The sequence below is a fragment of the Triticum urartu genome, chromosome 3A, assembly GCF_056163025.1.
Source record: "Triticum urartu cultivar PI428250 chromosome 3A, HENAU_Tu73, whole genome shotgun sequence".
Lineage (NCBI taxonomy): Eukaryota > Viridiplantae > Streptophyta > Magnoliopsida > Poales > Poaceae > Triticum > Triticum urartu.
In genome coordinates this window covers 740,176,126-740,188,643 of record NC_141875.1, presented here as the reverse complement: position 1 = coordinate 740,188,643, position 12,518 = coordinate 740,176,126, and the positions used below count along the sequence as shown (strand labels likewise).

Genomic DNA, 12,518 nt, shown 5'->3' with positions numbered 1-12,518 from the left:
CATTGTCGTCGATGTTGTATCATCGAGTAGGGTGAGAGATGGGTGGTGCTCTTTGAGATCCGGTTTGGACAACAAAGGTTTCCCTCCCTTTTCCCGAAGGAGCAACCCTGAGTTATCGAATCCACGAGAGGATGTGCACTATGACAGGGCTCTAACGAGTTCTTATAAGAGAATTAAATTCGAGTTTTTGTAACCAGACCTTAACAACCTTAGGGGTGTAAATACTAGAATTAAAACAAGCATGAGTATGAGTTCTTCATTCTTACAACCATATATTTGTGCTCGGTATGTGAAAATATATTTTATAAAACTGATAGGATATGAGGATGTGCAAATTCCATAAATGGTCGCTGGAAAAAACCTGAAATCTGTAAATGGTCATTAACTCCACTATTGGATTGGGAGATGAGATACTTAAGGTGGTCACTGCAAATGTTTTGTTTTATACCTAACTGTTAATAGGGTTTTTTCATAAAATATACATTAAGTGGCCTGAGATCGCTCCACCAGATCATGTGCTATCCATATCCAATCCAATGGCTTAGGCGGGTTTTCTGTTCTTGCACCGTAGGCTCAACTTCTATTTTAGTGGCCCCTCAATTTTGGGCCGGCTTGAGTAATCAGGATTTAGGAGGGAAATGCGATTGATATTGGCCGACTTAGATCCGAGTAAGCCACCCTGCTCCGCTCTTCTTTGTTTTCCCCCATTTCTTTCCTTTTTTTTGTGGTATAATACTAGAGCAACTTTAGCTTAATCCAAAACTCTACACTAACTAGAATATTAGAGCAAGTTTGATGAGGTGAGGTCAGTGCCCACCAATTTTTTTGGTTGTAAAATGTTAGATTTATGGGAATTTTTTGTAGTTACCATTCGTTGTTTTGGTATGCTGTGAATTCATTTGCGTCATAATACATACACATGTGTGACATGCTACAATGTAATGTAATTTTGTTAGTCCTAAGACAAATGTTGTGCTCGCATTGTTGCATACGTTAGTTTCTAAGTTGCACGGAATTCTTCAACAGTTTGTTATGAGTGAGCATGTGAAATTCTTGGACAATAATAAATAATACACATATGCATTTTTGAGGTATTTCCAAATGTATTTACATGGGACCCACCCATTGTGAAGCATGCTATTGTTGCGATGGGTCTATATAATATTGTTGTGCCGATTTTTCTTTTATATTTTGCAACAAGAGAAAATATATTTTCGACCAATACTATATGATTCATGTGACACAAAAATTATATTGATATAGATTTCGAGGTGGACGCCAGCGGTTGGCAAGAGGCCCGGGCCAACTCAGCTTGCTTATCTTGTGGTGGTTTAAAATAGTGCAAGATTTGACATTGCATTGTCCCAGGCTCCGTGCAAATTGACACAGTTGACACAGTTTTAAACATTGTCTAGCCAAACATGGTGATTTAGTCAACTCGAGACAACATACAATTTTAGTTTTAGTTGGTTACATATCAAGCATGTAATTCATATTGATTGTTTTGTTGAAGTCAATTGAATTTCAATGCACAATGGTGTTTTCAATTAAAGTGGCTATACATTTTTTTATAAAAAAACATGTTTGATCAATGTCACCAACGGCAAAAAGATGACTCCATTTTTTGAATGGTCTTGCTTATTTTGTAGTCGAAAATTAAAGCCTTGTTTATTGGATAAACATCACTCATATATTCTTTGCCTTTGTCATTTAATTTCTCACCAAGCATTAAGTGCTTCCATTTTTGGGGTGTGACTCACCTCTATCTCTTTTGCTAAGTTTAACAATCATTTAAATGCTTTTATTTTTGTCCCTTTCAATAAGTCTATATAAGACAACACTCCAAGCACTCCAAGACATAAACATTAGTCCCATAGCCAAATTAAAATAGACGAAGAGAACACATATTTTTCCTTCCTAGTTCAAAAAAGGAGAGAACTCTTGGGATGGACACACGGGCTGCTATTGTTTGCTTCCTCGTGGTGCTAACACTTGTGGGTACTCCTATTTCTGCAGGTGTGTTTAATTGTGTTTGTCAAATACGTATAATGGTTTGTGTTTTCTTGGTGTTGTGCAGAGAATTGCGCGGTCGTTGACGACGGCGGGGAGTTTTTCTGCACCAAGCCGCTGTGCAAGGCCACGTGTGAGGTGTTTGCACGTGATAGGAAGGGCAGCCTCAAGGACTACCACTGTGAGAAGAAGAACGCCATCAAGGCTGTTTGCTATTGCAACATTTGCTAGTAGAGACTGAAATACTAGCTAGTACTTGTTACGTAATACTTACTTCAGGATGGACCAAAATATGTTATGTATAACCTCATATTAAGAGCAAGGAATAAACAATTTATTACTCGATCTGTTAATTAGTTTTATTTGGAAGCCATGTGGAGCCGGTCGATGTTTGATTGTTTGCTTATATTTCGTTTGAGTTAGTTATTGTAACTATTTTTTATAGAAACCATAAGGAATTAAACGATTATCGAGTTGAATCTTACTAGATCTATCAAGTTGAACCGCATGCTTTAGTTAGGCAACTCCTAAGTACATATACCGACTTTTAGTTCAATAAGGGATTGGACTAGATTGCTTTCGTCAGCCAACTTGGTGTTCTGTTGCAATCTTGGGTGGTGACCGCACACTATAATTGAGGATATACATAATGCACTTACTCTGGTTCATCTCATACTCTACTCCTAGTAGCTCTTTTTAGTATTTAACTCGACATATAATAGAACACCAGGGATTGGATTGTCAGTTGACCTGGTGTTCTATTGGAATCTTGGGTGGCAATCACACACTAGAAATAAGGAATTTTTTTGCGAAATAGAAATAAGGATATATAATGCACTTACTCTGGCCTATGTCAAACTCTACTCCTAGTATCCTTTTGCTATTTAGTTGTAAGCGACAATGAGTTGCCTTTTATTTCAACTGTAAGCATCATTCATGTGTAGCAATGTAGAAACTATTGGTTGTGTACAATTCGGTGCATAGGAACGCTGGAGGTGTGGGGGGGGGGGAGGGGGGGGAGTGTTTGGTTTCTTGTTACTCTTTTTTTCTTTGGATCAAGGGAACGCCAATTTCATTAGGGATGCTTGGGTGCACCACTTCCGTTTAAAAAACAAGGCCTCGTGGCTCGTGCGGTTTGAACACCATGTGATGTGAATACAAGGGGCTGAGATGTCGTCATACTATGTCGGATGATGGGAATGTGAGGAGTAAGATAAAGTGGAGGAGTCTAATGTTGGGTAACATAGTAATTTCAAAAAAATTCCTATGCACACGCAAGATCATGGTGATGCATAACAACGAGAGGGGAGAGTGTGTCCACGTACCCTTGTAGACCGCAAGCGGAAGCGTTAGCACAATGCGGTTGATGTAGTCGTATGTCTTCACGATCCGACCGATCAAGTACCAAACGCACGACACCTATGAGTTCTGCACACGTTCAACTCGATGACGTCCCTCAAACTCCGATCCAGCCGAGCTTTGAGGGAGAGTTCCGTCAGCACGACGGCGTGGTGACGATGTTGATGTTCTACCGTCACAGGGCTCCGCCTAAGCACCACTACGATATTATCGAGGTGGACTATGGTGGAGAGGGGCACCGCACACAACAAAAAGATCCAAGAGATCAATTGTTGTGTCTGTGGGGTGCCCCTCTCCTCCGTATATAAAGGAGGGGAGGAGAGGGCCGGCCAAGGGGAGGAGGTGCGCCTAAGGGGGGAGCCCTACTCCCACCGGGAGTAGGACTCCTCCTTTTCCTATTTGGAGAGGGAGAGGGAAGGAAGAGGAAGGAGGGAGGAAGGAAAGGGGGGGCCGGCCCCCTTCCCAATTCGGATTGGGCTTGGGGGGGGCGCCCCCTCCCTTGCTCCTTTTCCCTCCTTTCCACTAAAGCCCATTAAGGCACATATACCTCCCGGGGGGGGGGTCCGATAACCTCCCGGTGCTCGGGTATTATCCCGATCTCACCCGGAACCATTCCGGTATCCAAATATAGTCGTCCAATATATTGATCTTTACGTATCAAACATTTCAAGACTCCTCGTCTTGTCCGTGATCACATCCGGGACTCCGAATTACCTTCGGTACATAAAAAACCATAAACTCATAATATAACCGTCATCGAACTTTAAGCGTGCGGACCCTACGGGTTCGAGAACTATGTAGACATGACTGAGACACGTCTCCGTTCAATAACCAATAGCGGAACCTGGATGCTCATATTGGCTCCTACATATTCTACGAAGATCTTTATCAGTCAAACCGCATAACAACATACGTTGTTTCCTTTGCCATCGGTATGTTACTTGCCCGAGATTCGATCGTCGGTATCTCAATACCTAGTTCAATCTCGTTACCGGCAAGTCTCTTTACTCGTTCCGTAACACATCATCCTGCAACTAACTCATTAGTTGCAATGCTTGCAAGGCTTAAGTGATGTGTATTACCGAGTGGGCCAGAGATACCTCTCCGACAATCGGAGTGACAAATCCTAATCTCGAAATACACCAACCCAACAAGTACCTTCGGAGACACCTGTAGAGCACCTTTATAATCACCCAGTTACGTTGGGAGATTTGGTAGCACACAAAGTGTTCCTCCGGTAAACGGGAGTTGCATAATCTCATAGTCATAGGAACATGTATAAGTCATGAAGAAAGCAATAGCAACAAACTAAACGATCAAGTGCTAAGCTAACGGAATGGGTCAAGTCAATCACATCATTCTCCTAATGATGTGATCATGTTTAATCAAATGACAACTCATGTCTATGGTTAGGAAACATAACCATCTTTGATCAACGAGCTAGTCAAGTAGAGGCATACTAGTGACACTATGTTTGTCTATGTATTCACACATGTATCATGTTTCTGGTTAATACAATTCTAGCATGAATAATAAACATTTATCATGAAATAAGGAACTAAATAATAACTTTATTATTGCCTCTAGGGCATATTTCCTTCAGTCTCCCACTTGCACTGGAGTCAATAATCTAGATTACACAAGAATGATTCTAACACCCATGGAGCCTTGGTGCTGATCATGTTTTGCTCGTGGAAGAGGCTTAGTCAACGGGTCTGCAACATTCAGATCTGTATGTATCTTGCAAATTTCTATGTCTCCCACCTGAACTTGATCCCGGATGGAGTTGAAGCGTCTCTTGATGTGCTTGGTTCTCTTGTGAAATCTGGATTCCTTTGCCAAGGCAATTGCACCAGTATTGTCACAAAAGATTTTCATTGGACCCGATGCACTAGGTATGACACCTAGATCGGATATGAACTCCTTCATCCAGAGTCCTTCATTCGCTGCTTCCGAAGCAGCAATGTACTCCGCTTCACATGTAGATCCCGCCATGACGCTCTATTTAGAACTGCTCCAACTGACAGCTCCACCGTTCAATAAAAACACGTATCCGGTTTGCGATTTAGAATCGTCCGGATCAGTGTCAAAGCTTGCATCAACGTAACCATTTACGATGAGCTCTTTGTCACCTCCATAAACGAGAAACATATCCTTAGTCCTTTTCAGGTATTTCAGGATGTTCTTGACCGCTGTCCAGTGATCCACTCCTGGATTACTTTGGTACCTCCCTGCTAGACTAATAGCAAGGCACACATCAGGTCTGGTACACATCATTGCATACATGATAGATCCTATGACTGAAGCATAGGGAACATCTTTCATTTTCTCTCTATCTCCTGCAGTGGTCGGGCATTGAGTCTTACTCAACTTCACACCTTGTAACACATGCAAGAACCCTTTCTTTGTCTGATCCATTTTGAACTTCTTCAAAACTTTGTCAAGGTATGTGCTTTGTGAAAGTCCAATTAAGCGTCTTGATCTATCTCTATAGATCTTGATGCGTAATATGTAAGCAGCTTCACCGAGGTCTTTCATTGAAAACCTCTTATTCAAGTATCCTTTTATGCTATCCGGAAATTCTATATCATTTCCAATCAATAATATGTCATCCACATATAATATTAGAAATGCTGCAGAGCTCCCACTCACTTTTTTGTAAACACAGGCTTCTCCAAAAGTCTGTATAAAACCATATGCTTTGATCACACTATCAAAACGTTTATTCCAACTCGGAGATGCTTGCACCAGTCCATAAATGGATCGCTGGAGCTTGCACACTTTGTTAGTACCCTTTGGATCGATAAAACCTTCAGGTTGCATCATATACAACTCTTCTTCCAGAAATCCATTCAGGAATGCAGTCTTTACATCCATTTGCCAAATTTCATAATCATAAAATGCGGAAATAGCTAACATGATTCGGACGGACTTAAGCATTACTACAGGTGAGAAGGTCTCATTGTAGTCAACTCCTAGAACTTATCGAAAACCTTTCGCAACAATTCGAGCTTTATAGACAGTAACATTACCGCCAGCGTCAGTCTTCTTCTTGAAGATCCATTTATTCTCAATGGCTTGCCGATCATCGGGCAAGTCAACCAAAGTCCACACTTTGTTCTCATACATGGATCCCATCTCAGATATCATGGCCTCAAGCCATTTTGTGGAATCTGGTCTCATCATCGCTTCCTCATAGTTCGTAGGTTCATCATGGTCAAGTAACATGACCTCCAGAACAGGATTACTGTACCACTCTGGTGCAGATCTTACTCTGGTTGACCTACGAGGTTCGGTAGTAACTTGATCTGAAGTTTCATGATCATCATCATTAGCTTCCACACTAATTGGTGTAGATGTCACAGGAACCGGTTTCTGTGATGAACTACTTTCCAATAAGGGAGCAGTTACAGTTACCTCATCAAGTTCTACTTTCCTCCCACTCACTTCTTCCGAGAGAAACTCCTTCTCTAGAAATGATCCATTCTTAGCAATGAATGTCTTGCCTTCGGATCTGTGATAGAAGGTGTACCCAACAGTTTCCTTTGGGTATCCTATGAAGACACATTTCTCCGATTTGGGTTCGAGCTTATCAGGTTGAAGCTTTTTCACATAAGCATCACAGCCCCAAACTTTAAGAAATGACAACTTTGGTTTCTTGCCAAACCATAGTTCATAAGGCGTCGTCTCAACAGATTTTGATGGTGCCCTATTTAACGTGAATGCAGCCGTCTCTAAAGAATAACCCCAAAACGATAGCGGTAAATCAGTAAGAGACATCATAGATCGCACCATATCTAGTAAAGTACGATTATGACGTTCGGACACACCATTACGCTGTGGTGTTCTAGGTGGCGTGAGTTGCGAAACTATTCCGCATTGTTTCAAATGTAGGCCAAACTCGTAACTCAAATATTCTCCTCCACGATCAGATCGTAGAAACTTTATTTTCTTGTTACGATGATTTTCTACTTTACTCTGAAATTCTTTGAACTTTTCGAATGTTTCAGACTTCTGTTTCATTAAGTAGATATACCCATATCTGCTCAAATCATCTGTGAAGGTGAGAAAATAACGATACCCGCCGCGAGCCTCAATATTCATCGGACCACATACATCAGTATGTATGATTTCCAACAAATCTATTGCTCGCTCCATAGTTCCGGAGAACGGCATTTTAGTGATCTTGCCCATAAGGCACGGTTCGCAAGTATCAAGTGATTCATAATCAAGTAATTCCAAAAGTCCATCAGTATGGAGTTTCTTCATGCGCTTTATACCAATATGACCCAAACGGTAGTGCCACAAATAAGTTGCACTATCATTATCAACTCTGCATATTTTGGCTTCAACATTATGAATATGTGTATCACTACTATCGAGATTTAACAAAAATAGACCACTCTTCAAGGGTGCATGACCATAAAAGATATTACTCATATAAATAGAACAACCATTATTCTCATATTTAAATGAATAACCATCTCACATCAAACAAGATCCAGATATAATGTTCATGCTTAACGCTGTCACCAAATAAAAATTATTTAGGTCTAAAACTAATCCCGAAGGTAGATGTAGAGGTAGCATGCCGACGGCGATCACATCGACTTTGGAACCATTTCCCCCGCGCATCGTCACCTTGTCCTTAGCCAGTCCTCGCTTAATCCGTAGTCCCTGTTTCGAGTTGCAAATATTAGCAACAGAACCAATATCAAATACCCAGGTGCTACTGCGAGCTCTGGTAAGGTACACATCAATAACATGTATATCACATATACCTTTGTTCACCTTGCCATCCTTCTTATCCGCCAAATACTTGGGGCAGTTCCGCTTCTAGTGACCAGTCCGTTTGCAGTAGAAGCACTCAGTCTCGGGCTTAGGTCGAAACTTGGGTTTCTTCTCCTGAGCAGAAACTTGTTTGTCGTTCTTCTGGAAGTTCCCCTTCTTCTTCCCTTTACCCTTTTTTCTTAAAATTGGTGGTTTTGTTAACCATCAACACTTGATGCTCCTTTTTGATTTCTACCTCCGCAGCCTTTAGCATCGCGAAGAGCTCAGGAATTGTCTTATTCATCCCTTGCATATTATAGTTCATCACGAAGCTTTTGTAGCTTGGTGGCAGTGATTGAAGAACTCTGTCAATGACACAATCAACAAGAAGATTAACTCCCAGTTGAGTCAAGTGATTATGATACCTAGACATTTTGAGTATATGCTCACTGATAGAACTATTCTCCTCCATCTTGCAGCTATAGAACTTATTGGAGACTTTATATCTCTCAATCCGGGCATTTGCTTGAAATATTAACTTCAACTCCTGGAACATCTCATATGCTCCATGACGTTCAAAACGTCGTTGAAGTCCTGGTTCTAAGCCATAAAGCATGGCACACTGAACTATCGAGTAGTCATTAGCTTTGCTCTTCCAGACGTTCATAACATCTAGTGTTGCTCCTGCAGCCGGTTTGGCACTTAGCGATGCTTCCAGGACGTAATTCTTCTATGCAGCAATGAGGATAATCCTCAAGTTACGGACCCAGTCTGTGTAATTTCTACCATCATATTTCAACTTTGCTTTCTCAAGGAACACATTAAAATTCAACAGAACAACAACACGGGCCATCTATCTACAACAACATAGATAAGCAAAATACTATCAGGTACTAAGTTCATGATAAATTTAAGTTCAATTAATCATATTACTTAAGAACTCCCACTTAGATAGACATCCCTCTAATCATCTAAGTGATCACGTGATCCATATCAACTAAACCATAACCGATCATCACGTGAAATGGAGTAGTTTTCAATGGTGAACATCATTATGTTGATCATATCTACTATATGATTCACGCTCGACCTTTCGGTCTCAGTGTTCCGAGGTCATATCTGCATATGCTAGGCTCGTCAAGTTTAACCCGAGTATTCTGCATGTGCAAAACTGGCTTGCACCCGTTGTAGATGGACGTAGAGCTTATCATACCCGATCATCACGTGGTGTCTCGGCACGACGAACTTTGGCAACGGTGCATACTCAGGGAGAACACTTTTATCTTGAAATTTAGTGAGAGATCATCTTATAATGCTATTCAAACAAAGAAAAATAAGATGCATAAAGGATAAACATCACATGCAATCAATATAAGTGATATGATATGGCCATCATCATCTTGTGCTTGTGATCTCCATCTCTGAAGCACCGTCATGATCACCATCGTCACCAGTGCGACACCTTGATCTCCATCGTTGCATCATTGTCGTCTCGCCAACTATTGCTTCTACGACTATCGCTACCGCTTAGTGATAAAGTAAAGCAATTACAGGGCGATTGCATTGCATACAATAAAGCGACAACCATATGGCTCCTGCCAGTTGCCGATAACTCCGTTACAAAATATGATCATCTCATACAATAAATATAGCATCATGTCTTGACCATATCACATCACAACATGCCCTGCAAAAACAAGTTAGACGTCCTCTACTTTGTTGTTGCAAGTTTTACGTGGCTGCTACGGGCTGAGCACGAACCATTCTTACCTACGCATCAAAACCACAACGATAGTTCGTCAAGTTAGTGATGTTTTAACCTTCTCAAGGACCGGGCGTAGCCACACTCGGTTCAACAAAAGTTGGAGAAACTGACACCCGCCAGCCACCTATGTGCAAAGCACGTCGGTAGAACTAGTCTCGCGTAAGCGTACACGTATTGTCAGTCCGGGCCACTTCATCCAACAATACTGCCGAACCAAAGTATGACATGCTGGTAAGCAGTATGACTTGTATCGCCCACAAATCGCTTGTGTTCTACTCGTGCATATAACATCTATGCATAAACCAGGCTCGGATGCCACTGTTGGGGAACGTAGTAATTTCAAAAAAATTCCTATGCACACACAGGATCATGGTGATGCATAGCAACGAGAGGGGAGAGTGTTGTCTACGTACCCTCGTAGACCGTAAGCAGAATCGTTTATCAACGCGGTTGATGTGGTCGTACACCTTCACGATCCGTCCCGATCAAGTACCGAATGTACGACACCTCCGTGTTCAGCACACGTTCAGCTCGATGACGTCCTCGCCTTCTCGATCCAGCAAGAGGGGCGAAGTAGTAGATGAGTTCCGGCAGCATGACGGCGTGGTGACGGTGTTGGTGAAGAACAATCTCCACAGGGCTTCGCCTAAGCACTACGAAAACTATGACGGAGGATTAACTAGATGGGACGGGGTAGCCGGCACACGGCTTGGTGTTTCTTGATGTGTCTTGGGTGCTAGCCCTACCCCTCTATTTATATGTTGAGCCTTGGGGTCGAAACTTGGAGTAAAAGCCTCCACAAAGTCGGTTTCACCCGAAAGGCAAGAGTCCTTCTTGGACTCCAGGGCCAGACGCCAGGGTTCCCGGCGTCTGGACCCAGACGCCAGGGTTCCCGGCGTCTGGACCCAGACGCCAGGGACCCTAGCGTCTGGCCCCTGGACATCGCAAAACTTCCTTTTGCGCTTTCCAAAAACCTTGTGGGCTTTCCCCTTTGGCCCAAATAAAGTGTTCTCGTACCCAAACATTTCGAGAAACATCCGGAACCCCTTCCGGTGAATTCCGGAACCCTTCCGGAGACCAAACACTATTATCCCATATATCAAACTTTATCTCCGGACCATACCGGAGTTCCTCGTCATGTCTGTGATCTTATCCGGAACTCCGAACAACATTCGGTTACCAACATACATAACTCATAAATACTATATCATCGACGAACGTTAACCATGCGGACCCTATGGGTTCGAGAACTATGTAGACATGACCGAGACATTTCTCTGGTCAATAACCAATAGCGGAACCTGGATGCCCATATTGGCTCCTGCATATTCTACGAAGATCTTTATCGGTCGAACCGCATAACAACATACATTGTTCCCTTTGTCATCGGTATGTTACTTGCCCGAGATTCGATCGTCGGTATCTCAATACCTAGTTCAATCTCGTTACCGGCAAGTCAGTTTACTCGTTCCGCTATACATCATCCTGCAACTAACTCATTAGTTACAAATGCTTGTAAGTCTTATAGTGATGTGCATTACAGAGTGGGCCCAGAGATACCTCTCTGACAATCGGAGTGACAAATCCTAATCTCGAAACACGCCAACTCAACAAGTACCTTCGGAGACACCTGTAGAGCACCTTTATAATCACCAAGTTATGTTGTGACATTTGGTAGCACACAAAATGTTCCTCCGGTAAACGGGAGTTGCATAATCTCATAGTCATAGGAACATGTATAAGTCATGAAGAAAGCAATAGCAACAAACTAAACGATCAAGTGCTAAGCTAAAAAAATGGGTCAAGTCAATCACATCATTCTCCTAATGATGTGATCCCGTTTAATCAAATGAAAACTCATGTCTATGGTTAGGAAGCATAACCATCTTTGATCAACGAGCTAGTCAAGTAGTGGCATACTAGTGAAACTGTGGTTGTCTATGTATTCACACATGTATCATGTTTCCGGTTAATATAATTCTAGCATGAATAGTAAACATTTATCATGAAATAAGGAAATAAATAATAACTTTATTATTGCCTCTAGGGCATATTTCCTTCAGCCCCTGGCTTTGAGGTGCGCCCCCTGCATGTGGCGCCTCCTACAGCCGCCATGCTGGCGCCCCCGGCGACCCCGGTGCCCCCGATGCCCGCGGCCCCTTCGGCGCATGTGGCCGGTCCGGCCACCCGCGGCTGTACGGGCATTTTTCGCCTGAGCTCGCGCTACGCCTCGGATGACTATGTCCATGCGGCGTCCACCTCTGAGCCGTTGCTGTTGCCGTCCTCCGTTCGAGCCTCTCTTCGTGACCCGCTCTGGATGGCTGCGATGCAAGAGGAGTTTCACGCCCTGTTGCACTATAGCGACCAGACCTCAAATGGTCCAATCTCTATGCTCCGATGTCATCCCTGGATCAGTAATGCTGACACCACACAGTACTTGAAGGGTTTATAACAGAGTAGCAACCGCACACTTATTACATCGAGTGTCTCAATAGAGAAATTATTACAATAAATATGGCTTAAGGCCATCTAATAACGATAACAGCGGAAGGCTTGGAAGATACGTGAGTTCATCAACTCCAACGGCATCACTGAGTATAGAACCACGACCTAA

The 12,518-nt window shown here is 42.6% G+C and overlaps 1 protein-coding gene across 1 annotated transcript; it reads left to right on the top strand.

Moving 5' to 3' along the window:
* Window positions 1-1,877: 1,877 nt before the first annotated feature.
* LOC147982530 (putative defensin-like protein 134) lies at window positions 1,878-2,341 on the top strand. The gene is made up of 2 exons (XM_087545714.1): window positions 1,878-2,016; window positions 2,078-2,341. Exons 1-2 carry the CDS (start codon window positions 1,947-1,949, stop codon window positions 2,239-2,241), a joined length of 234 nt encoding a protein of 77 aa, XP_087401840.1. The 5' UTR covers window positions 1,878-1,946; the 3' UTR covers window positions 2,242-2,341.
* Window positions 2,342-12,518: the final 10,177 nt, after the last annotated feature.

What these genes read in the sequence shown, in the direction of transcription:
- LOC147982530 (XM_087545714.1), top strand. Translation starts at nt 1,947, where the DNA reads ATGGACACACGGGCTGCTATTGTTTGCTTCCTCGTGGTGCTAACACTT. An exon ending in GGGTACTCCTATTTCTGCAG is followed by an intron (nt 2,017 to 2,077) that starts GTGTGTTTAATT and finishes GGTGTTGTGCAG; the next exon opens with AGAATTGCGCGGTCGTTGAC.